Here is a 25,610-nt window from a genome sequence, read left to right on the forward strand (position 1 = left end):
CGTTGCTGACTCACGTTCAACTTGGTGTCCACCAGGACCCTCAGGTCCTTTTTCTGCCAAGCTGCTGGGTGACCCCCAGCGTCTCTTGGTGTGTGGGATTGATCGTCCCCAGGGGCAGCCACCTCACTCTTTGCTCATCCAGTCTGTACACCAGCAGCTTGTCTATGAAGATCTTATCGGACATAGTGTATGGGACATAAGGCTTGGTAGACAATATCCACCACTCTTCCATCGCCTACCAAGCCAGTCATTTAATCACAGAGTTTTATCAAGCTCATCAATCATGACCTCTCCTTGGTCAGTTCACGCTGATGATTTTCTTGCCATTCATGTGCCTGGCAATGGGTTTCCAGGTTCAGCTGCTCCATCAGCAGCACTGGCATTTGTGAGTCCTGGTGCCACTCTGCCAACACTGTGCCAACTATGGATGTGGCAACAGGACCACCCTGTCTGTCTGTCTGTCTCTGATGAGGCTTTGTAACGCAACCTCCTTGCAAAAGCGTCTGGGCATGGCTCTGTGCATGGAGCATGTGTTTTTCATTGTGACAAGCTGCCAGTTTTAGGCTATTGGGCAGCTCTGGGTTCCTTCTGTCTCCTCCAGGAGCCCCTCCAGGCCCCATGGGTTGACGATATTCCACTGCCATTTCTGTGTCTCTTGCTTTTGTGCTGGCAGATGTGAACGAGTGCGAGGTCTTCCCTGGCGTCTGCCCGAACGGACGCTGTGTGAACACGGCCGGCTCTTTCCGCTGCGAGTGTCCACAAGGACTGACCCTTGATGGCACTGCCAGGACGTGTGTGGGTAAGGACACATCTCACCCAGCCCCTGGCCCCTGCTCAGCCCTCTCCAGAGATCCAACCGCCCCCTACCCAATTTGAAATTGCTATATCTCTGCAACTGCCCATGAATCAAATTCTTACAGTCAGTACAGCAGGTGGAGGGAACATAGAGCATTTATAAAAAGCTTACTGAAACTTGTTAACTCATTAAACCGTTTGTAAATTTTTGTGTAATTATAACATGTTGGGCTCGTCTTTCTGAAGCACCCTGTATTACATCTCTCATAGCATCCCAAACAAGGTGGCCTCATCCAACCTGGGCATTGTTTGGAGGATGCCCCAGCCAAAGATCTTGCGGGAACTTTGCTGACCGTGTCATAGAAAACGATATCTCTGGTTTTACCAGAGGTTGAGCGCTGCAGGTGAGGGCTGAGCTCTGCTCTCTCCCCAGATGTGCGTGTGGAGCAGTGCTACATGAAGTGGGATGAGGACGAGTGCACAGAGCCTCTGCCGGGCAAGTACCGGATCGACATGTGCTGCTGCTCCGTGGGCTCCGCCTGGGGCATCGATTGTGAAGAATGTCCCAAGGTTGGCTCCAGCGAGTACAAAGCCATCTGCCCAAGGGGCCCCGGCTTTGCCAACCGAGGAGATGTGCTGTCAGGAAGACCCTTCTACAAAGGTGAGAAGAAAGAGGGGAGCTACAGCCCAAAGAGCCTGCTGCCTGCCCTGGGAGCCCAGGTTCATTGCAGACATCCCCTCCCTGAAACGCTGTTGTTGTGCCTTCACCCACAGATGTGAACGAATGTAAAGTCTTCCCTGGCCTGTGCACTCATGGGACGTGTCGAAACACCATTGGCAGCTTCAGGTGTATCTGTGGCAATGGCTTTGCTTTGGATGCTGAGGAAAGGAACTGCACAGGTAAGGGAAGAATAACCCCCCTCCTGACCACTCTTGCTGCCTTGCCTGCCTTGTGGGATGTTTAGCGTGATGGTGAAATCTGGAGGAGTTGTGGCAGTTGGGACATGCTCGTCATGTTGGGGATGTGCTGAGAAGCCAAAGGCAGGAGGACCATGAGCTCCTCCTTCCCTTGGGATAAAGGATCACTAGTGCAAAAGCTTAACTGCTGTCTCTCCCTTCAGGAAAAGAGTTCCTTGGTGTGCCGGGTCAGACTTGCCAGTCCTTGTAATTGAGTCTGATGTGCAGAACAGGCAGCCCAGTGCCAGCTGTGATGGTGCTTGTAGCCTGTACTGCCTCCTCCAGCTGGTTTTGTCCCCACAGACATCGACGAGTGCCGCATCTCACCGGACCTCTGTGGCCACGGCACCTGTGTCAACACCCCGGGCAGCTTCGAGTGCGAGTGCTTCGAAGGTTACGAGAGCGGCTTCATGATGATGAAGAACTGCATGGGTAAGGACTTGTCCCTGGGCAGGGCAGCACCCTCACTCTTTTACAACAGGGGAGAAAGTACCTGGTGCCAGATCTGTCAAAGGGGCCAAAACTAGGTACCGCCCCTCAGAGACCTCTGCTGTGAGGTCCTCCTGGGACAGAGGCCGGACCCCGTGCTGGTGGTGCCCCGTGGGCTGGGGAAGGAGACCAGCAGCCCAGACCAGTTTTCCGAGGACTCTGGGTCTAGCACCAAGTCCAGGGGGGCATTTTGGGCTCTTCTTGCCATGACACTCATGGGACGTCGTTGGTCCTGCCCTGCCACCTCCTGGCCACCGTTCCTTCAGCTGTGGGAGCCCAGGTGGCCACCAACCATCTTTTCTCAAGTTCTTTCCTATCGCTTTGCTGCTTGCTATACCCAAAGGGTATAGCAAGATTTATCCCTGCTATGTTGCCTTCCTTTTTTTTCATGCAAATCTAGAGCCTTATATCTCTTTTTCCATCTCTTACAATGTTCATTTTTCATTTTGTGCTCTTCCTTCACTTGGATCCTTGGATCCTTCCCTCTTGTTTCAGCCACCAGCAGCTGGAGCTTGAGCCTGGCATTGCCACACAGGCTTCATGCCTGGTATTTTCATTCCTGCTCCGCAGGGAGATGGCAATCTATTCTGGGGATTGGCAAGTCCACAGTGGAGCTCTGCCAGCCCAGCAGCTTGAACTCGGTGACTCTGAGCTCCAGTTCTCCTCCACACTTGGCTGTTTCCCTTGTGTGACGTCTCATCTCCCTCTGCTTCCCATCTATTATTTATTCTGCCACTGATTATTTACATATCCACACTCTAAACCTACACCCGTTTCCAGACATTATTAATATCATATGTTCAACTCTTGCATGAAACCATTTATTTTAAAACACCACTGCAGAATGTTTCTCAACTTGTAGATCTTTCTCTCTGGTACGCCATCCATGCCACCATAATTATCTTCTTACCTTGGTTCATCTACATGTGCTATATGATGTCCCACATACCACACTGGTCATCTTAATCCAGTTGCATGTAGCTTGGTCCTGTTTCTAGATAATTTATGTTCCTTGCAAGTAGCTGTCAGTTATATCATCAGATCACTGCTGAGATTAGTAGACCTATTATTTCCATTCCTTCACTAGTATGGAGATATAAGTATATTAAGCTTTGGTCTGCATAGCACTGTGTGGCTTCCCGTTGTCATTGCCCATCCTACAGCCACGTGCCATTAAATCAAATACCTCCACTGGCGTGAGGACATGGAGATAAACCTCGCTCAGCAAGAGCTTCACTATTTGATAGCTTGTGTCTCTTCCGACTCTGAATCTTACTGATTTATCCAGTTTTTCTTGGGTTGCTTTCCACTGGGTCTTTTCCAAAATGACTTGCAACCTGGTATCATATGTGATATGTGATCAACTGCTGCTGTTTCCGCACCTTTCTTTAGGATCTGCAGCAATTTCGTAGCAGCCTCAGCCATTAATCAGGCCCCTGTCCACTTCCTCGAACATTTACACAGGTCAAGTCCTTCATGAGAAGTTCTGATAGACCATCTGCATTCCTCTCCATTTCCACTTAGATTTGTAAGGACTTCCTTTCGCCTGCCCATTAAATCGTCTTTTATCCTCAGCTAATTCTTTACAGCTCCTCCCATCTGGCCAACGCTTGTTTTTATTCTGTCAGATCCTCATCTGTTTTCAATTTAATAATTCTTCTTTGTAGCTTAAAAAAATGAAATCCCATCAATGACCTCAGTGCCTCAGTTTGTCTCCAACAAGTCAGCCAGACTCTTGCTGTCCTCTCATTCCTGGCATTCCGTGTTCCTCTTCCCTGTCTAGCCAGACTCACTTGTCTGACTGACCTAGGCTTAATATTCTGCTCTTCCTACTTTGGCTTGGACTTTCAAACCACATCAATCTGTGGCACGATTCTGTACCATTTATTTATTTTTCATATTGGATTCTCTGGGTTCTTTAAACTGTATCACCGCTCTGCCACTTGCATGGGTTTCTGTCTTCTCTGTAGAGTGTGTACGTGGGTTATCACCGATCATCTTCCTCCTCCTCCTCCATTTCTGAGATGTGGAGAATGTCACAGTCCCCACTGTGTTTTGTTGGTTTTTTTAATTCTTGCATTTATTAACTTTTCTATCGCTTCTGGTTTCCTCTTTGCTCAGCTGGATCACATCTCTCTCACAGCAGTTGCATTTACTTCAGGAACTTTTCCAGTTCCTAGTCAATTCGATCCCCTTGTCCATATGTGATTTTCTTCAGAAATGTACAGACTATTTCCTAGCCCTGTGTGTGTGATATGGAACTACTCTGAAGGCTGTTACCAAGACAGCCTGTCTGTTGGTCTTCTGTCAAAGAAATGTAACATTTTCCAAGGAGCTCTCCCTCTGCTGATGGGACTTGTGAAAATGTACTAAGACGGGTGGGATGTGAGCTGGGAACTGTCCTTCTAGTCCTTGCTGGCTCATCTGCACAAAACCGATAACTTCTTTCCTCCTGACGTTCCACTTCATGTCCTACTGAGCTCAAGGTGAGAGTGGCGACTTCCCAAAATGCAGAGCTCAACCATAAATCCACAGGACTTCCCCAAGCCCTGCGTTCGCTGTTCCATTAATTTTGTGATGTCCCTCTGTTTTGGGATATATAGAATCATTTTGGTTGGGAAAGATCTCTGAGATCATTGCATCCAACCATTAAATCTCTCTGGTGATGGGACGGTGGTACGTGGCACCAGCACCACCCCATTACCTGGAAAACCCAGCTGAAGGGGACAATCCGCCACATTTCGTGTTGTTCTCTGCAGATATCAACGAGTGCGAGCGGGACCCACTGCTGTGCCGAGGTGGGATCTGCATGAACACAGATGGCAGCTTCGAGTGCATCTGCCCACCGGGCCACGAGCTGACGTCGGAGGGGAACACTTGCATAGGTGAGATGGTGGAAAGTGCGGTTGTGACCAAAGCCTGTGCAAGGAGAATGGTCCAGGGAGACCTGGATCTCATGCTGGACACATAAAATGGGTAGAACACACTTGTCCAGGGAGGACCGAGGTCACTCCCAGGGTTCTGTTGATCTGTGATGTCTATTTTATCTGCTCTTCACTGAAGACTGACACATGGGGCAATGCCAAATTGGGTGGGGTACCAAGGATGGGTACCAAACGATGCTCAACGTGGCCTTGCCATGGCCGGCTGCTCAAACTGCTTTTCCCACCACAGATATCAACGAGTGCTCCCTTAGTGACAACCTGTGTCGCAACGGCCGCTGCGTCAACGTCATCGGTACCTACCAGTGTGCCTGTGATTCGGGCTTCCAGGCCACGCTGGACCGGCAGGGCTGTGTTGGTGAGTGCTGCCCTTTGGCAAACAGCCATGCCAAGACCCTGGTACGGATCCAGAACCCCCCGGTCTCACACCTCTTGTAATGCTCAGTGGGTGTCTGAAGGTAGGACATGGGGGGAACCTCCTGGCTGAGCTACAGCCGGTTGGTGCTACTGGTGAGAGGCTGTCATCAGCTGTGACAACTTCTGAGAACTGCAAAGGGTTGGCAGAGAAGGCAAGAGGTGCTTTGTTCTGGCTGGAGGAGCTTTGTTTCCTCTTCAGCACCTCTCCCACCCTGTCTCTGTGTACTGCGCCGTGTCTGAGCCTGACCTCTCCCTTCTCCGCAGACATCGACGAGTGCACCATAACCAACGGCGGCTGCGACACGCACTGCTCCAACTCGGAGGGCAGCTACGAATGCAGCTGCAGCGAAGGTTACGCGTTGATGCCGGACAAGAGATCGTGTGCAGGTGAGCGGCCAGCTTGGCTCTCATAGGTGCTGCCCAGGGACCTCTGCGTCCATGGCTGGTCAGCCACAGTGTTGGCTTCCGAGTGAGGTGGTCTCTGGTTTAAGTCACTTCCACAGAGGTGATTTCCCTTCACAGATGTTTTTGCTTTGCTCTGCAATGTCCAGCTCCTCATCACAGGCTCCAGAGTTCTGTAATTACATAGAATCATCCTTCTAGCAGCTGTACGTGAAGATCGTTAACAGTTGGACACAATCTTAAAGGTCTTTTTCAACCAAACTGATTCTATGGTCATCAAAGGATGATGCCTGATCTCAGCAGAAAATAGTGACTTTTGTCTGGAAGACTTTTAATAACATTCCACGCAGTTTTAAGTCCAATGTTAGCATGTCCACTAGTATGACATTTTAGAGCCACTATATGCAGAATATTTAAAATGCATTTATCTTCATGATGTTGAGGACAATTAGAAGCAAGTATATTGATTAATATGAGCTTCAGCGTAGGTAAAACTACTACATTTGCCCACATTCAAGTTGGAATTAAAGAAATCAGTAAAAGAAAGGAGACAAATAGGGATGTGATTTGGAGCAAAGCCCCTCCTGTGACTCCCTCTTGCTCCCACAAAAGCCTTTCACTGCCTCTAATGTCTTTACTCTGGCAACAATCTCCTCTCTCTCTAGATATTGATGAATGTGAGGATAATCCAGACATCTGTGATGGCGGGCAGTGCACCAACATCCCCGGGGAGTACCGCTGCCTCTGCTTCGATGGCTTCATGGCATCCCTGGACATGAAGACCTGTATCGGTGAGGACAAGGGGGATGTGCCAGCACTGTGTCACGAGGCTCCTTGGAGGGAGGAAGGGATGCAGCGGGCTGCCCCAGAGTCATGCCGTGGTTCTTGTGGTGTCCCGAGCAAGTGCTTTTTCTCTTCCAGATGTGAATGAATGTGATCTCAACCCGAACATCTGCCTGCATGGCGAGTGTGAAAACACGAAGGGCTCCTTCATCTGTCACTGCCAGCTGGGCTACTTTGTCAAGAAGGGAACCACGGGCTGCACAGGTGGGAACTGGCCAGACCTGCACCTCAGGGTGCTGGTGGGAGCCCTCACAGACACCTCCTGCCCTGGAGAGTTGTGTCCGTTCTGATGTCCTCCTTCCTTCCTGCAGACATCGATGAATGTGAGATCGGGGCTCACAACTGCGACATGCACGCCTCCTGCATCAACGTGCCTGGGAGCTTCAAATGCAAGTGTCGGACAGGCTGGCTTGGGGACGGGCTGAAGTGCAACGGTGAGTTCTCATCCCAGGAGAGGATGTTTGTGTGTCCAGGTGCTCTGTGAGCACCTCTGATGTCTGTCTGGGCTGAGCTGGCACCTGCACTTCCAATGCTTGTGAGCCCCGGAAGCCCTGCATGAGGATTTATAGAAGCATGGAGAGATGTGGGTGTGATGGAGGGGGACTGTAGGTGGGGACGTACAGGTGTTTTGTTGTCAGGCTGTACAGCTGTGTCTGTGAAGCCATGAAAGGGGCTGATATGAAAGATGGGGATAGGCTTTTTAGCAGGAGATGTGTAGGGATATGACTGCAATCTTCTGGGCCATTTGTGTCCCCTACTGGGCCCTGCACAAGCTGCCTGGGCTTAGAGGGAAGACCAGAGGCAAAACCCTGATGAGGGTGTTCTTCTCCCTGCCCAGATCTGGACGAGTGTGCAACTGAAGAGCATAAGTGCAACCTCAATGCCAATTGCGTCAACACACCGGGCTCCTACCGCTGTGCCTGCCGAGAAGGCTTCAATGGGGACGGCTTCTCCTGCTCAGGTGAGGCCCGTAGACTCCACTGGAAGCAGGAACGTGGCCTGGGTGTCCTGCTGGGACATGGAGTCACCCCTTCTTAGCCACCAGCCTGGCTCAGCACCTGGCTGCCTGTGTCTGGAGTTCCCTAAAGGAGATGTCCCCCAAAGGACACTGCAGCCTGTCCCACACCACAGCCTGCTCAGATACCTTTGACTGAGATCCACCTTCTTCTCAGTGTGTGTTTGGGGAGTATCAAGGCAATGAGAAATATTGTAACCTCCTCTTCTCACAGCCTCCCAGGAGGTGGGAAAAAGCTTGAGTGAATTTTCTGGGCAAGTGGAGGAACACTCCCATCTTTATGTGGACACCGTGTCAGTCTCATGCTTGTCTCTCTCTAGATGTGGACGAGTGTGCAGACAACGTGAACCTGTGTGAGAATGGACAATGTCTCAATGCACCTGGGGGTTACCGCTGCGAGTGCGAGATGGGCTTCAACCCCACAGAGGACAGCAAGGCCTGCCAGGGTAAGTGCCCAGAGTTCCGACCGCTGCTCCAGGAGGTGCAGTGTCCTACTCCTTTCTGGCCTTGGTCTCTCCATGGCACTGTCACCACCTGATCCATTACTAAGGAAGACCCACCATCACCTGGTGGTGTAAAACTCCTGAGGTGTCAGCTCCTCCACCTACAGGAGTTGGTCCCCAGCCTGCAGAGAGGTTGGGCTAAGCCAACGATCAATTTGAAATGTGGACAATGAGCAAAACAGGAATGAGGGGAGGGGACATACACACAGGAGATGGTATCCCATGGCACCAGAACCATCCTGAGATGGGTTACCCTGGGCTGTGGCTCTGCTTTGAGGTGGGAGCAGGAGAGGCCTGTCCTTGTACTTGGCCAGATCCTGAGTCCCCAGCTCTCCTTGTTTTGCAGACATTGATGAATGCACCTTCCAGAACATCTGTGTCTTTGGGACCTGCCAGAACCTGCCCGGGATGTTCCGCTGCGCCTGCGATGATGGTTATGAACTGGACAGGAGTGGAGGCAACTGCACAGGTACAGGATGTTGACGGGGCTGTTGGATGAGGATCAGTGCTGTGTGACCTGCTGGTGTGAACTTGTTCCGACCATGACAGGGAGTGGCACTAGCAGCCTAAAGCCAGTTAAGTGTCCCTGAATGATGTGGTGATGTCTTTGCTCTTGGCAAGGCCTTGATGCTGCTGTGGGTAGGACCGGGGCTGTAGTTTCTGTGGAATTCTTCATCTGTTATTTTTTCAGTCTTCCTCTTTCTGTCCTTTCAGACATCAACGAATGTGCAGACCCTGTGAACTGCATCAATGGCCTGTGTGTCAACACCCCAGGCAGCTACCTGTGCAACTGTCCGCAGGACTTTGAGCTGAACCCCACCGGTGTGGGCTGCGTGGGTGAGTGGGGACCTGTGTGGAGACCACACCTTCCATCCAAGACCTTGGTTGTTCTTCTTGTTGATCCCACGTAGCTGGAACTGGTTACTACCAGGGATTGGGGGGACTGACCATTGGGTGTCCATGATGAGTATCCACCTGTTAAACCTGGCCCACCTTCTGTCACTAGTGTGGGTGCTCTCCTGGTTGAAACAATTTTATTCCTGGGCAACTCTGGAGCTGTTCTTTAGTGGTTTATTCTCAGAAGGCCCTGGGTTACTGACAACATTATTTGGTTTGTGTTCATTGACCACACTGAAGACACGCCACCATACTATGACCTCTGTGTGACATAGTGTGGCTTTTACCAAATGAGCTGGGCAAGCGTTATTCTTGAAAGGTTCCCAAAGTTGCAGGGACAGTCTGGACGTGGTTTATTACAACACTGGTACCTGATAGCGTGGACATGTGGTTCAGGGCCGTGGCCTTATTCCTATCCCTGCTTCTGGAGGCATCAGAGCCATTCATTCCTCCTGTGCACACAAGTCTTTACAGGAGAGGCTTCGCTCACCCACCGCTGTCTTTGTGCAGATACCCGCGTTGGGAACTGCTTCTTGGACACCCAGGATCGAGGAGACGGAGGGATCTCCTGCAGCGCAGAAATTGGAGTTGGGGTCACTCGGGCATCCTGCTGCTGCTCGCTGGGTCGTGCGTGGGGCAACCCCTGCGAGCTTTGTCCTCCTGCCAACACGAGTGAGTTGGGAAGACGCCTGGGATGAACTTGGGCATGGGCCAGCTGGGCAGTGCATAGCAGAGGAGAGATGCATCCACTTCCCTATGAGTTCTAAACTCAGGCTGGGGGTCCTGGGTCCAGGATGTCATCACGATGGAGCAAGGGAAGCCGAAGGGAGAGGTGAAGTGGGATGGGAAGACCAGGCTGGTTGTACCTGAGGGATTCAGGTTGGGATCCTTTGTTCCTCGTCCAGTGGGCAGCAGGAGGGCACTGAATGTGGAATAACCCCAGTTGAGGGTGGGCGGGCAGAGGCAGGGCAGCCAAGTTGACTTGGCATGTGCTGAAAGTCCGGCTGCTCCATCTGGGCCACTGTCACCATCCTCATGGCCCATTTCTCCTGGGTTTCTCCTGGTTCTTCCTTACCCCTCCTGTTTCGTGGGAGTCTGCTCAGCTAAGGATTCCCCTGACTGACTTTTTCCACAGCTGAGTACAAGACCTTGTGCCCTGGAGGAGAAGGTTTCCGGCCCAACCCCATCACCGTCATCCTGGAAGGTAAGATGACCCTGGGTACTGGTAGAGTCCAGCCCCAGATGGACACTGTCTGCCATGGCACTGGTCTGTCTGGGAGCCTGCTGGGCCCCCTGACCACAGAATGATAAACAGCAAGTGTGTGCTCTCCTCGAATGTGCTCTGGGTTCCAGCGAGGGCTGGAAGTGGTGGGATGAACCCAATGTGGATCCTGGGCTGGGCTGACAGGTAGGTGCTCACACCTTCCGAATTCCCTCCCTCTTCAGATATCGACGAGTGCCAGGAGCTGCCGGGTCTCTGCCAGGGTGGCAACTGCGTCAACACTTTTGGCAGTTTCCAGTGCGAGTGTCCCCTTGGCTACTACCTCAACGAGGACACGCGCATCTGTGAAGGTACCTGCACCCCGGTGCTTATGCTCGGCTGTGTGCCTGGTGCGCATGGTAGCCCTGTGCATGGGTGCAACAGAGCTGTACGTGTATCTAGGCTGCCCTAGGAGCAGTTGGCAGAATTCCTCCCCACTTCTCTTCCAGATTTCCCACCCCCATCACACACCCCATCCCCTTTTCTCAGTGCCAGGCCAGCCTGGTCCCCATGCCAGCCCTGTCCATGCTTTGTGCAATCCCATGTCAGGCCGTTCTCTACCTGTGCCCAGTGCTTTGACCTCCCATCTCCTTTATTTGGCAGATATCGATGAGTGCTCTGCTCACATTGGGATCTGCGGCCCTGGGACCTGCTACAACACCCTCGGCAACTACACCTGCGTGTGCCCCCCCGAGTACATGCAAGTCAATGGAGGAAACAACTGCATGGGTACGGCATGGTCCAAATCTGTGGGCAATTAGACTCAAGGAAGAATTCTTTTCACGCTGAGGGTGGTGAGAGGTTGGCCAGAGAGGTGGTGGATGAACCATCCTTGGAGACATCCCAGGCCAGGCTGGACGGGGCTCTGAGCAACCTGAGCTGGTGAAGATGTCCCTGCTCATGGCAGGGGCGGCACTGGGGGAACTGGGAAGGTCCCTTCAGCCCAAACTATTTTGTAATTCTCTAAGGGGGCCTGGCAGTGCTGTGCCTGGGCTGTGCAGTGGGCAGCACAGTGTGGGCAGCTACAACCCAGCACTGCAGCCACTTTGCTGGGCTCCTTGTGTGTCGCCTGTGGTCCCTGAGTGCCAGGACAGGAGAGGGTGGCATAATGAGCACCCTGGGGCTGGCAGAGACAATGTCTGGGCTGCTTTTGCAGACATGAGGAAGAGCGTGTGCTATCGCAACTACAACGACACATGTGAGAACGAGTTGTCCTTCAACATGACCAAGAAGATGTGCTGCTGCTCCTACAACATTGGCAAGGCCTGGAACAAGCCCTGTGAGCCCTGTCCCACGCCAGCCAGCCGTAAGTATTGAAAACCATCTTGATATGGTGGCTGCCCTCTTGCTTATCCAGTGATCCTATGCACTTTGAGTCACAGACACTTAACCAAACAGGGGGGAGAAGGTCTGGGAGGCAGCATTTTTGGTGCCCAGAGAGGTGGTGGATGCCCCATCCCTGGAGGCATCCCAGGCCAGGCTGGACAGGGCTCTGAGCAACCTGAGCTGGTGAAGATGACCCTGCTCATGGCAGGGGTGGGACTAGATGAGCTTTGAAGGTCCCTTTGCCTGGTGCCATATGTGTCTTTGGGGTTCCCCATGTGCTGATCCCCTCCTGCTGTCACACCCCCTCCCCGCTCGCTCTGACCACAGCTGCCTTGTCCCTCTCATCCTTCCCTGCACTCGCTCTGGCCATGACCTTGGTGTTCCCCTTCCAGCCGAGTACCAGATCCTGTGTGGGAACCAGGCCCCCGGCTTCATCATCGACATTCACACAGGGAAGCCCATCGGTGAGTAGGGACCCCACGTCCTGCGGAGCCTACGCTGCTCTCTCCTGCTCTGTTCTCCTCCTGCACTGCCTGTGAGCTCCTTCCCTTCCACTCCCTTAGAAAATTAAGACCTGAGCACAGGAGAGGCAAGAAGAAGAGGTGGCAAGCATGGCCGCAAGCAGCTGGCCAAGCCTTCAAGCTGATGCCCTGAGTGGCTGCGCTGCTCAGACCTCCCCACATTTGCGATTGTCCCGTTGTTTCTGTCCCATCTGGAGAGATAGGTGGCCAGTGACCACAGATGGTGGCCAGTGGCCAGGTAGATCCAGACCCGTGGCAGCCCTGGTGCTCACACTCCCAGGGCACTGCCAAGGGTTCTGGTGGTGTGTTGCTAGATGGGAAGCCAGAGGAGCTGTTGCAAGTCCTGAGATTTGTGGGCTGTCTACAAATATTTTGCAGTTTTCAAAGACAGACTTGCTGGTAGTTTGTGAGACAAATGGACCAGTTAATCCTTGCTTTGCCTGGCGTTGGCAGTGCCAGCTGGGGACAGAAGAGGAGATGAGTTCATCTCCTGCCCCCAGGAAGAAAGCACAGCAGAGGGTGTTTCTGCAGAGCAGCCCCAGCCTGGGATGATCTGCAGGATCCAGCATCAATCCTCCAAAAACTGCTCCACTCTTTGTCTGGTGGCCCTTTTCCTGCTAGTCTTCTTTCTAGAAGAAACAAGGACAGCCATCTCCCAACTCTGGGGGATGTTCTCTCCCTGCCACCTTCCCGGGATGCTGAGAGATGTTTGTCTGTGCGCAGATATCGATGAGTGCAGCGAGATCCCCGCCATCTGCACCAACGGCGTCTGCATCAACCAAATCGGCAGCTTCAGGTGCGAGTGTCCCATTGGATTCAGCTACAACAACATCCTGCTCATCTGCGAAGGTAACGGGGCAGCTGGGGAAGCATCCAGGAGGGTGCTGGGGGCTCCCAGCGTGGCATTGGCACCTCCCCAGCTCATGGGGCATCATGGGCAGGGCTGTCAGCAGACGTGGATGGAGTCTACATGTTCTCAGCCTTCTTGAAATCTTCTACATTTTCCATACCAACAGTTGGACAAAAATTGCTGGTGTTCATTCATATTCTTGTCTGGTTTTCCCTTCCTCTGTTTGTGGGGTTTTTTGGTTAGAAAAAGGTTGCAAATATGAGTGCTTCAAAGTTTTTTAGTTGTAACTAAAATTCCCATTATATTATAGCAAAGCCATAGAAAAAGGCTGAAAATTGACCCTGATCAGAGCAAACCAAGGTTTAAAATTGAGTTGATTCTGCCGAGCCACTCCAGCCCTACCAGGTTGTCGGTGCCTGGTGAGCACTTGGCACACTCAAGGTTTGTGTTTGCTCTCATCCCACAGACATCGACGAGTGCAGCAACGGGGAGAACCTGTGCCAGCGCAACGCCGACTGCATCAACATCCCGGGCAGTTACAGGTGCGAATGCTCCACTGGATACAAGCTGTCGCCCAGCGGAGCCTGCGTGGGTAAGATGGGAGCTCTTTGCTACCTATTCCAGAGACACGTGTGCGAGGCGCTGACACCCCTGCCTAGGCGCTCCAGATGGTTTTGGAGACCACCCTGGGTGGACCCAAGAAAGGACAGGATGCAGGATGTGAAAGGAGGTTGTAGCATGGAGGGAGTTGGGCTCTTCTCCCAAAGATCAAGCGACAGGAGCAGAGGAAATGGCCTCAAGTTGTGCCAGGAGAAGTTGGGGTTGGATCTGGGGAACAATTTCTTCCCCAAAGGGCTGTGGGGCATTGGAACAGGCTGCCCAGGGCAGTGCTGGAGTCACCATCCCTGGAGGGTAGGACAGACGGACATGAGGTTTTCAGGACATGGGGCAGGGACAGGGGTGCGTTATGATTGGACTCGATGGTCTTGAGGGTCTTTTCCAACCAAAATGATTCTGTGATGCTCCTATGAAGCACATGCCAGTCCCATGCATGTGTTCTTGGTCTCTTGTCAAGCCTGGGGACTCTGACCTGGCTGTGCTGTGATTATGGGATACCTGTACGTTTGGAACAATCCCCAGGGATTGTGGGCTGCTGAGGGATGAGAAAAATGTCACTGTGAAGCGCAGCTTTAGTCTGGCATCTCAGGCCATTTTCTCTGATTAAACTGCCTTTTTTTAGAGATGACAGTGCATCAGTCTTGTTCCCAGTGAAGCCACCTCTCAGAAAACAGAAGCCCCATTCCACTGTGCTGCTACTCACAGACACAGCATCCCAGCAGCAGGCAGGGCTCTGCAGGAGGCCAGTGCCTCGGTTCTTCCCATTTGCTTCATCCCTTCTGCTCACTAATACCCATTTTTGCTTTGTTTTAGGTCGCAATGAATGCCAGGAGATCCCCAACGTCTGCAGCCACGGCGACTGCGTTGACACCGAGGGCAGCTACGTCTGCATCTGCCACAACGGCTTCAAGGCCACGGGGGAGCAGACCATGTGCATGGGTCAGTGTGGCTGCACAGCCCTGCCAGGAATCAGATATTGTTGTCCCAAAAATAGAGTCCACCCCATGTGCAATAGGCTACATTTGCACACAGAAACATGATATTATTTATTACAGAGCTGCACAAGTCTGGACACTGGAATAAAGCCAGCACACCAGAAAGAAAAGTGACAGGCATTATATACAAAACCTTATCAATACATTCGCAGCTTCAGGGCAGTCCTAAAGAGCCAATTGGTTACGTATTTGCATATGGGTTACACAACCATTTTAGCATATAATGAGCAACATTCATCTAAAGGACACTTGATCCAACAGTCTCGAGTTATGTGTTATGTGTTAAAACAAGGCTCAACTAATTGTGCAGGGTCCACAATGTCTAAGGTGGCAAGGTCAGTAATCTCTACTTACTGTTTTGGTGTTCTGCGAGTCCCTCTTTGTTGGAGAAGCTAAAACAGACAGGATTTATATATCTTAAGGTTAGGAGTTGCCAACAGGATTCATTCTCTTAAGTGGGAGTGACTACAATATCAGGATGGACAGGAGCTCTCCCCAGTACCCACTGGGTAGTGCCAAGGGCCACTGTGTCCCCTCCATCCCAGGCTGTCCCTGCAAGCACAGGGTGTTGTGCAGCTGCCTGGACCCTGTCTCCACAGCCAGGACAGTGGCTCTCAGCTCCCTCAGCCCCTGGATCAGCCCCAGGATCAACTGTGACCTTCTCTCTGCAGATATCGATGAGTGTGACCGACAGCCCTGTGGGAATGGGACCTGCAAGAACACGGTCGGCTCCTACAACTGCCTCTGCTTCCCGGGCTTTGAGCTCACACACAACAACGACTGCATGGGTGAGTTGTACAAAATCCTGACTGTGCGGATTGCTGCTTGGGGTCAATGTGACAACAGCTGTGGGGCACGGGGTGTCACCCAATGGCATACGGGGGGTCAGCTCTGGGTGTCACCTGACAGTGGCTGTAGGGGTGGCTGTATGTGTCAGACAAGGTGGCACACTGACACGTTCTGTCCATATTATTGCTCCCTATAACTGCCTGAAAGGAGCTTGGAGCCAGGGGGGTCGGGCTCTGCTCCCCAGGAACAAGCGCCAGGAGCAGAGGAAACGGCCTCAAGTTGCCCAGGGGAGGTTGAGGTTGGATCTGGGGAACAATTTCTTCCCCTAAGGGCTGTGGGGCATTGGAACAGGCTGCCCAGGGCAGTGCTGGAGTCACCATCCCTGGAGGGTTGGACAGACGGACATGAGGTTCTCAGGACATGGGGCAGCGCCAGGGCTGGGTTATGGTTGGACTCTATGATCTCGAGGGTCTCTTTCAACCAAAATCATTCTATGATTCTATGATTATCTCTTCCCGCTGTGCTTATCATTTCCCTCCCACAGACATTGATGAATGTTCATCCCTGGTGGGGCAGGTGTGTCGGAATGGCCAGTGCATCAACAGCATCGGCTCCTTCCAGTGCCTGTGCCAAGAGGGGTATGACCGGACCCCTGATGGGAAGAACTGTGTAGGTGAGTGTCTGGACTTGCCCCGTGAGCTGAGCTGGAGGCTGGTGTGGCTGGCACTGGGCAGTGCTGTGACACCTGGCCCCCAAGCTGGTCCCATCACAGGCACCTGAGCAGTGGACTCTCCAGAACCATTCATTACTTAAAAGGGGCTGATAAATATGGGGACAGACTTTTGAGCAGGGCCTGTTGTGGCAGGACAAGGGGTGATGGTTTTGAACTAAAGGAGGGAGATCCAGGCTGAACATGAGGGAGAAATTGTTGGCCCTGAGGGTGGTGAGAGCCTGGCCCAGGTTGGCCAGAGAGGTGGTGGATGAACCATCCCTGGAGACATCCCAGGCCAGGCTGGACGGGGCTCTGAGCACAGACACTATCACTGGTTATTTCTTCTCCTCTGCAGACATCAACGAGTGCGTGAGCCTGCCTGGGACCTGCTCCCCAGGCACCTGCCAGAACCTGGAGGGTTCCTTCCGCTGTATCTGCCCCCCTGGGTACGAGGTGCAGAATGACAACTGCATCGGTAATTTTGGCTCTTGGCCTCCTCCATTGCCAGCACAGCATGTGGGCACCTCAGTCTATTCCCTGAATAACTTATTCCTCCTCCATGGGCTGGGGGTTGAATCACCACTCCCAAATACCTTCTTGAAAGCAATGGGACACTGAGTAAGACAAGGGCTGTTCCCGTGGCAGGGGAGGATGGGTGGGTTTGCTCTGCCTTGGCCTCTTCACTGTCCTGTTTCCCCTGAGGGTGGGTTAAGGGTGAGAACCAGAGTGAGGTCCTGCAGGCATCAGAATTCCCCAAACATCAAATTCAGATGATTTTGTTGCAACGAGGAAATGAGTGACCTTTGGCTACTCTGTAAGTAAAGTATCCCTGGTGCTCCCAGATATCAACGAATGTGAAGAGGAGCCAAACATCTGCCTCTTCGGGACATGCACGAATACCCCTGGCAGCTTCCAGTGCGTCTGCCCTCCAGGCTTTGTGCTGTCTGATAACGGCCGACGGTGCTTCGGTGAGTGCAGCTCGTCACAGTGGGGAAAGGACAGGTGCACAACCACCCCGGGTGTCTGCAATGTCCCCGTCCTCCTACAGATACTCGCCAGAGCTTCTGCTTCACTCGCTTCGACAACGGGAAGTGCTCTGTCCCCAAAGCCTTCAACACCACCAAGGCTCGGTGTTGCTGCAGCAAGATGCCAGGAGAAGGCTGGGGAGATCCCTGTGAGCTGTGCCCACAGGAGGGGAATGGTAAGTGTGCTGGGACCTGGATCCACGGGAGAGATGGTGCATGTGTCCCCAACAAGTGCAGAGTGTGGGGAAGGTGTGCAGGTCAGGTGAGACAACCAGCAGTGCAAGTGGCCGGCTGCGTCCAGCTCTGGGTCCTCAGCACAGGACACACATGGAGCTGCTGGAGAGGGGCCAGAGGAGCCCCAGGAATGATCCAAGCCTGGAACAGCTCTGCTGGGAGGACAGGCTGAGAGAGCTGGGGTGTTCAGCTGGAGAAGAGAAGGCTCTGCGGAGACCTGGTTGTGTCGTTTCCAGACTTAAAAGGGGCCCATAAGAAAGATGAGGACAAACTTTTGAGCAGAGCCTGTTGCAACAGGACAAGGAGTGGTGGTTTTAAACTAAAGGAGGGAGATTCAGGCTGGACATGAGGAAGGAATTGTTGGCCCTGAGGGTGGGGGGAGCCTGGCCCAGGTTGGGCAGAGAGGTGGTGGCTGAACCATCCCTGGAGACATCCCAGGCCAGGCTGGACGGGGCTCTGAGCAACCTGAGCTGCTGAAGATGTCCCTGCTCATGGCAGGGGTGGCACTGGGGAGCTGGGAAGGTCCCTTCAGCCCAAACCATCCTGTGATTCTATGAAAGTGGGCTCCTCCCTCTGGAGAGTGCTGCCTTGAAACCCAGTAGCCCTTACTTGGCTGCAGAATCCCTTGGATCTCCAGCAACCACAGTCAGGCTCTTGAGAAATGGATTGCTTTTTCTGCTTTGGATCTGCTCACAGTTCTCTGTGGGGCTTTAGATAATGCAGAAGCAGCTCAGTGCATCCAGATCCATGGCAAGCACAGGTGTTTCCCAGCCAGCCGGGGTTTTGTGGCTTCCCACGGACAGTGAGCTGTCGAGCTCTCTGTCATGCGCTAGAAGCCTCCAAAGCACATTTCTGCTTCTCGGAGTGGAAACACTTGTAATCACATCTCATTTTTCTGCTTTCTTCCAGTTGCTTTCCAGGAGCTGTGTCCATACGGCCATGGAGCCATCCCAGGCCCAGGTGACACCCGAGAAGGTACGGTCTGATCTAAGGAGGAGAATACATTTGGGGTTTTTGGGGGGGTGCATAGAAGCAACCAAACTTAGGCTATTTGGAGAGCAGAGTTGAATCCCAGTGGCGGGAGAGGAGGGACGTAGGGCTGGGTACCCTCCCAAGGTCAAGGTTGCTGACTGCTCACCAGTGGTTCAACGCCCAGTTCTGGAGAGGGAGTATCTGGGATTGTAGGGCCAGCCCTGCGAGGACAGGGATGATTCTGGCTTCATGCCCACGTGAGGTTTCGTTGCCTTGTTTTCCTTTTCCAGATGTTAACGAATGCTCAGAGAACCTGGGTGTCTGCATAAACGGAGCCTGCATTAACACCGATGGCTCCTTCCGCTGCGAGTGCCCCTTCGGCTACAACCTGGACTACACAGGCGTCAACTGCGTGGGTGAGGGTCTGCGTGGGGAGCGCCTGCTCCCTCCTGCTTTTATCCTCCTTGTGCCAGAGGCCGTGAGCGTGTTTGTGCCTCTGTGTGTGTGCAGAGAGAAGGAACTTGCTTCTCCCCTGCCCCTTTGTGTTTCACTCCTGGCTTTGCTGGTCTCTGGCTGCAAGAAGAGCCCAGCCTGCACGTTTCGGGTCTAACTCATCCACCTAACGTGGTCCTGGCTTCCTCCAGATACCGACGAGTGCTCCATCGGCAACCCGTGTGGCAACGGCACCTGCACCAACGTGGTGGGAGGCTTCGAGTGCGCCTGCGACGAGGGCTTTGAGCCGGGGCCCATGATGACGTGTGAAGGTAACGCTGCTGTGGGGCAACACATTTCATACTGGGCTGTGTATGTGAGCCCACTGGGTCACCACCTCCGATGGACAGGGCAGAAAACTGGCTGGGGCTCATCTCCACTTGAATGTGCACATCAGCACTGATCCCCTTTGGCCTCCAGTGAGGCCTGAGCCCAGGACTAGAGTCCTGCCTAAAAGCAGGAGCTGCCTCCCCAAGGAGCCAAGACCCTATCCCTGTCAAAGCTGCTGAGATACCAGGTGTCTGTCTGTCCCTCTGCAACTGAAAACCATTACAGAGAGCCTTAGGGGAACGAAGTTCTCATGAGATGAATGCTTGGGGTGGGGGGAGTCTGTCCTGGGAAGATCCCCCTGCTGTTACTACCCAGCTGACTCTGAGCACACAGGGTCGAGCTCTCCCCTCTCTCCTGCCCCCAGATATCAACGAGTGTGCGCTGAATCCCCTGCTCTGTGCCTTCCGCTGCATCAACACCTTCGGCTCCTACGAGTGCACCTGCCCCTCTGGATACGCCCTCCGAGAGGACAGAAGAATGTGCAGAGGTAAAATCCCCTTCTGAGCTCTCACACCCTCCCTGGGCCCCCGCACTTGGCCAATCTCTGGTGCTGTTTGGAGAGGAGGCAGGAGCTGATCTGGTGAGAACCCCTGCAGTGCTGGTCCAGCTCTGGGTCCTCAGCACAGGACACACATGGAGCTGCTGGAGAGGGGCCAGAGGAGCCACAGGAATGATCCGAGGCTGGAACAGCTCTGCTGGGGACAGGCTGAGAGAGTTGGGGTGTTCAGCTGGAGAAGATAAGGCTCTGCGGAGACCTTATTGCAACCTTTCCAGACTTAAAAAGATGGGAACAGACTTTTGAGCAGGACCTGTTGTGATAGGACAAGGGGTGATGGTTTTAAACTAAAGGAGGGAGATTCAGGCTGGATGTGAGGAAGGAATTGTTGGCCCTGAGGGTGGTGAGAGCCTGGCCCAGGTTGGCCAGAGAGGTGGTGGATGAACCATCCCTGGAGACATCCCAGGCCAGGCTGGACGGGGCTCTGAGCAACCTGAGCTGGTGAAGATGTCCCTGCTCATGTCAGAGTGGCACTGGGGGGGCTGAGGAGGTCCCTTCAACTCAAACCATTCTCTGATTCTGTGATTGACCTGGTGTCTCTGGGCTTGTGCTCACCTCACCTACCTCACTGTCTGTGCTGTGTGCCACCAGCCAGCATGGACTAGGGCAGCAGGGACTGGCAGAGTGGTGAAGATGTGACCACTCAGTTGTCCCCACAGTGGTGCAGAGCTGGCAGGTTGAACATGGTCTCATGAGGTCCTTTCTTGGTTGCAGATCTGGATGAGTGTGCGGAAGGACTGCACGACTGTGAGTCTCGAGGGATGCTGTGCAAGAACCTCATTGGCACCTTCATGTGCATCTGCCCCCCAGGAATGCAGCGCAGGCCTGATGGAGAGGGCTGCACAGGTACCAAGGACCAGGCTGGACAGGTTCACTGTGGGGCCAGAGGCCATCCTCTTCTAGACATTGTCTCTGTGGCTTTATTTTATGTCCCTCTATCCAACAGCTCCTCCTTGGGGCTTCTCATGTGTCAGAACTTCCTCTATGTCCTACCAGATGCCTGCACACACAGAACCTCTGTTCATCTCTGGTCTGCACAGTTCCAGCACAGGATGACACAGCGTTGTGCCCTGTGCCCTTTCTCTTGAGTTTTTCCACGTCTGTGTCAAGCTTCTTTGCACTGAGCTGCTTTTGGAAGGGTCAGCTCCACTCCTAGACCAGCAGCTTGGCCACTTGCAGATGGAGAACGTGCAAAGCAGAGAAGCCACCCTGCTCTGGGGGTTGTCCAGGGCAAGTGGACGTGGTTCTGAGCTGGCTGAGGATGTGGAAATGGTCCTCAAGGGCTGTGTGAGGGCATTTCAAACAGTGCTAGCGTGAGGACTCGAGAAAAGCTGAAATTTGTCCTATGCCTCACCACAGCTCTTTGGTGGCTCCTTCTTTTCTAGATGAGAACGAGTGTCGCACCAAGCCTGGAATCTGCCCCAACGGCCGCTGCATCAACACGATGGGAAGTTACCGCTGTGACTGCAACGAAGGTTTTGAAGTCAGTCCCTCTGGCACGGAGTGTATTGGTAATTACCACATCCTGGTGGGTCTTGAGTAGCCTCTTTTTAGTAGCACATGATGCTTTTCAAGTGTTTCAGGTTTCTGTGGATAAAGTTGTTGGGGCATCACCTTTACCTTTGGCATTATTATATCCAAAGCATGCTACCATGTGCTGGGCAGGCTGCTGGGTTATCCGTGGTGCTGACACTCAGATCCTGACCTTGTTTCCCACTCTCTCCATCCAGACACCCGCCAGGGATTCTGCTTCACCGAAGTGCTGCAAACCATGTGCCAGATGTCCTCCACCAACCGCAACCTGGTCACCAAATCCGAGTGCTGCTGCAACAGCGGGCGCAGCTGGGGCCCCCAGTGTGAGCTGTGTCCCCTCCCTGGAACTGCCCAGTACAAGAAAATGTGTCCTCATGGGCCAGGGTACTCCACCGATGGCAGAGGTGAGCTGGGAGGCAGCAGAGATGTGGGTACAGGCAGAATTCCCCTGGGAACCGGTCCCCACTGATCCTTCCTCCCGCAGACATCGACGAGTGCAAGGTGCTGCCCAACCTCTGCAAGAACGGCCAGTGCATCAACAGCATCGGCTCCTTCCGCTGCCACTGCCGGCTGGGCTACACCGCCGACATCACGGGCACGGCCTGCGTGGGTGAGTTGGGACAGGGAAACCCTCGGCATGTTCCACCCCTTCTTTTCAGGACCCCCATCCAACAGCACAACCTGTGAATGCTGATGTATCCTGTCTCCTGAGTCTAGATTTGGATGAGTGTAACCAGTCCCCTAAGCCCTGTAACTTCATCTGCAAGAACACAGAAGGCAGCTACCAATGCTCCTGCCCCCGAGGGTACATTCTGCAAGAAGATGGGAAGATCTGCAAAGGTATTCACCGAGCAGAGAGCTCTGGCAGCACAGAGGGGATGGCAAGAGCTGATTAACCTGGTCCAGAATAGTCCAGTCTGGGATTTGTGCATCGCAGGAAAGGCAGAGAAAAATCTCTGCATCTTTTAAGTGCATCTGTGTATGATCAGCAGCTGAGGTGGGGAGAGGACTTGTGATTCTCATGCAAGAGTTTTGTGTGTGTTGTTCCTGAGACTGGTCTGTGTCAGGTCCTGCTCTGCCCAGGGTCGCTGTGTCACCACCTACATGCAGGTGTCACAGACTCAGGCTGCGAAGATAAGATATCTCAGTAAGATAAATTCAGACACATGTTCTTGTGCTTGTTACTTTAGATTTGGATGAATGTTCCACCAAGCAGCACAACTGCCAGTTCCTCTGTGTGAACATTATCGGAGGATTCAACTGCAAATGCCCTCCAGGCTTCACTCAGCACCACTCGTCCTGCATCGGTGAGTAGAGGCATTCACTGCTCTGCTCTACAGCACCAGCGAGGTCCCCGTGGGTTATTTTTAAGCCCAGGAGAGTCTTTGCAGCCCCCTAGCTCTAGATCTAGAGCTCTGCCCCTCTCCAGTTGGCCTGGGGTTGTGCATCTGGCTTGTGTATCTGCTGCTCAGACAGGACTGAGCTCCATGATGCGATGTAGCTGTCTGCAAAGCTCACCCGCAGCCATGTCCTTGGGGACGGACTTACACACGGCCACCGGTGTTTTGCAGACAATAACGAGTGCACAGCTCAGCCCTCTCTGTGTGGAGCCAAAGGACAGTGTCTGAACACGCCAGGCAGCTACAACTGCGAGTGTCAGAAAGGATTCTCCCTGGACAGCTCTGGTGTCAACTGTGAAGGTGGGTCTGTGTCTCTGGGGCTTTGACAGAAACACGGTCCACGTGGAAGAGTTCCTGGTGCACTCACGGTCTCTTAGGCAGCTCTGTCCAGCCAAGAAGGGACTAATCCTTACAGCGGGGCACCAGAAACCCACACAGGAAGCCCTGGTGCCCGACCTGCCTGGAGAAACACTGGCTCTCAGACAAGGAAATGAAGGTCTTGGTGCTGCAACCAGAGCAGCCAAGGGTGGGAAGGGAATGGTCCTGTGTCTCAGTAGAAGAGACCTCATGCTGGCCAAAACCCACCATATGCTATGCTGAAGAGAAGCCTGTGTTCAACACGGGAAGCCTGAAGCAGAACAGATCTGGTAATGGTCCAGGCCAGACTTTAAAGCAAAAATATCCAAGCAGGGGATGTGCGTGGGCCTCGGGGCTGAGGGTGTTGCTCAGGTCCAAGCTGCAGAGACATAATTAGGCAGAAGAACCTCCCACCCACATGAGCACCCTGAAGGACGCTGAGTGCTGGCAGGTACCATGTGCACATGGTCCTTGGGCACCCAGTGCTGCCCGCAGCTCAGGGAGAAGTTTGTCTCACCACCACCTGTGTTATGTTGCTGCAGATGTGGACGAGTGCGATGGAAACCATCGGTGCCAGCACGGCTGCCAGAACGTGCTCGGGGGCTACCGCTGCGGCTGTCCGCAGGGCTACGTGCAGCATTACCAGTGGAACCAGTGCGTGGGTGAGTGTGGGAGGGGGGCTCTGGTGTCCTGTAGCTGTGGGGTGGTGGATCATAGGATCACAGAATGCTGTATGTTGGAAGGGACCTTCAAAGGCCATCTAGTCCAGCCCCCTGCAATGAGCAGGAGTTTCCCTTGGCCGTGCGGGGTGGGGGGCACCAGCAGCACCTTCCAGCACAGCTCTGACTCGTTCTGTCTTTGGGTGCAGATGAAAACGAGTGTTCCAGCCCCACCGCGTGCGGCTCTGCCTCCTGCTACAACACTCTGGGGAGTTTCAAGTGCGTCTGTCCGTCCGGCTTCGATTTTGACCAAGCCTTTGGCGGGTGCCAGGATGTGGATGAGTGCTCAGCGGGCGGCAGCCCCTGCAGTTACGGCTGCTCCAACACAGACGGCGGTTATCTCTGCGGCTGCCCTGGGGGCTACTTCCGAGCAGGACAAGGGTAAGTGCAGCCAGAAGGTTGTCCCCATGGGCACCTGGACGTTCCTGGGGCAGATTGCAGGCTGCCGAGTGTGTGGTGCCCACAGATGTGCTCCATCATCACGTTTCTGACACAATTTGAATAAGCCCCAGAAGCAAATAAGTTCCCATTCGCATGAGCCCTCAGCTTCTCCATGCCAGACTGTTCTTCACCCATCACAAGATCCTCATGCTGATGCCCATCTCCTCTTCCAGTTCACTAATCCCACGGTTAGTGCAGCTGCCCGCACTGTAGCAGATGCTCTGCAGGTCCATCTAGTCCAGCGTGCAGAGAGGTTAAACCTGATGGACGCATCTAAACAAGAAGTGGCCTGATGTTCCTCAGACATGTCCTGTGTCCAAGCCATCCCTGTCTTGTATCCAGGTGTGATCTTCCACGTGTTTGTGGGTGTCACATGGAGAACCTCTGAGGGAAATGGTAAGATTTCCATCTTGAAGCATGAATCTGAGATGGGTCTCTCTGCCTTTCTGCCACCAGACACTGTATTTCTGGCTTGGGTTTTGGGAAAGGCTCCTACATTCCTGCACCGCAAGAAGAGGACGAAGACAACCTGCTCTCCCCTGAAACCTGCTATGAGTGCAAGATAAACGGCTACCCCAAGAGGGGTCGGCAGCGACGCAGCGTCAACGGCACTGAGAAGCACCAGGTAAGAAACCGGTGGCATCCTGGGTGGGGTGGAGCAGAAGGAGAGCTGGGGCGCTCGGGGGATGTCTGTCTGGGGTGGATCCCACGTGATATGTCTGTTCCCATGGGGGTGTTTTGGTCCAGAGACAGCAACTCGCTGTGTGTCTGCCCACACCAGGTGCTTGGGTATTTGTTGATGTTGTTGAGTCCGAAAGTCCTGCAGAAATTGAGGGTCTTGCACAATACCTTAGAGAAGGTCAGGACAATACGCTTGTGTGGTTTGGCCACATATGACTGCAGATAGATGGAAATAAGAAATAAAGCATACGTTTCCTTGCAAGGAGAGCTGGTGGGGAAACAGCTACCATGGGGCCATAAAGGATTGTCAACCCTTGCTGTCTCACTCCAGACTGGACCTGTCACTGTAAATACAGGTTCTTCTTTGGAGGGAAGTTCTGGCTTCTGTCTAAGGCTCCCCCAAGAAGTTCAAAGGCCTGGGCAGGACAGATTGGACTGGGAGAAAAATGTCCCTGAATTTATTGGTTCTTCCCCTGAAGCCGAGGGCTGTGTACTGGCCGGTTCAGTCTCAGAGACACAAATGAAAAAAACACTTAAA

The 25,610-nt window shown here is 53.4% G+C and overlaps 1 protein-coding gene across 3 annotated transcripts in view; it reads left to right on the plus strand.

The window, feature by feature from the left end:
• Positions 1-25,610, plus strand: part of LOC136113431 (fibrillin-2-like) — a 96,526-nt gene that overhangs the window by 68,074 nt on the left and 2,842 nt on the right. For all 3 annotated transcript variants that reach the window (XM_065858607.2, XM_065858605.2, XM_065858606.2), the window contains exons 23-64: positions 674-799; positions 1,229-1,456; positions 1,570-1,695; positions 2,056-2,184; positions 5,001-5,126; positions 5,416-5,541; positions 5,865-5,987; positions 6,668-6,793; positions 6,924-7,049; positions 7,157-7,279; positions 7,684-7,806; positions 8,181-8,306; positions 8,710-8,832; positions 9,078-9,200; positions 9,771-9,932; positions 10,396-10,464; positions 10,707-10,832; positions 11,125-11,250; positions 11,678-11,827; positions 12,240-12,311; positions 13,092-13,217; positions 13,685-13,810; positions 14,650-14,775; positions 15,503-15,619; positions 16,165-16,293; positions 16,688-16,807; positions 17,175-17,300; positions 17,381-17,533; positions 18,501-18,566; positions 18,854-18,979; positions 19,208-19,327; positions 19,750-19,872; positions 20,656-20,787; positions 21,327-21,452; positions 21,672-21,878; positions 21,959-22,084; positions 22,192-22,314; positions 22,665-22,781; positions 23,046-23,174; positions 23,774-23,893; positions 24,100-24,331; positions 24,848-25,016. In XM_065858607.2, the coding sequence (XP_065714679.1) occupies positions 674-799; positions 1,229-1,456; positions 1,570-1,695; positions 2,056-2,184; positions 5,001-5,126; positions 5,416-5,541; positions 5,865-5,987; positions 6,668-6,793; positions 6,924-7,049; positions 7,157-7,279; positions 7,684-7,806; positions 8,181-8,306; positions 8,710-8,832; positions 9,078-9,200; positions 9,771-9,932; positions 10,396-10,464; positions 10,707-10,832; positions 11,125-11,250; positions 11,678-11,827; positions 12,240-12,311; positions 13,092-13,217; positions 13,685-13,810; positions 14,650-14,775; positions 15,503-15,619; positions 16,165-16,293; positions 16,688-16,807; positions 17,175-17,300; positions 17,381-17,533; positions 18,501-18,566; positions 18,854-18,979; positions 19,208-19,327; positions 19,750-19,872; positions 20,656-20,787; positions 21,327-21,452; positions 21,672-21,878; positions 21,959-22,084; positions 22,192-22,314; positions 22,665-22,781; positions 23,046-23,174; positions 23,774-23,893; positions 24,100-24,331; positions 24,848-25,016 (5,498 nt within the window). The remainder of the gene's footprint in view (positions 1-673; positions 800-1,228; positions 1,457-1,569; positions 1,696-2,055; positions 2,185-5,000; positions 5,127-5,415; positions 5,542-5,864; positions 5,988-6,667; positions 6,794-6,923; positions 7,050-7,156; positions 7,280-7,683; positions 7,807-8,180; positions 8,307-8,709; positions 8,833-9,077; positions 9,201-9,770; positions 9,933-10,395; positions 10,465-10,706; positions 10,833-11,124; positions 11,251-11,677; positions 11,828-12,239; positions 12,312-13,091; positions 13,218-13,684; positions 13,811-14,649; positions 14,776-15,502; positions 15,620-16,164; positions 16,294-16,687; positions 16,808-17,174; positions 17,301-17,380; positions 17,534-18,500; positions 18,567-18,853; positions 18,980-19,207; positions 19,328-19,749; positions 19,873-20,655; positions 20,788-21,326; positions 21,453-21,671; positions 21,879-21,958; positions 22,085-22,191; positions 22,315-22,664; positions 22,782-23,045; positions 23,175-23,773; positions 23,894-24,099; positions 24,332-24,847; positions 25,017-25,610) is intronic.

The sequence above is a fragment of the Patagioenas fasciata genome, chromosome 27 (genome assembly GCF_037038585.1).
Source record: "Patagioenas fasciata isolate bPatFas1 chromosome 27, bPatFas1.hap1, whole genome shotgun sequence".
In the NCBI taxonomy this organism is placed as follows: Eukaryota; Metazoa; Chordata; class Aves; order Columbiformes; family Columbidae; genus Patagioenas; species Patagioenas fasciata.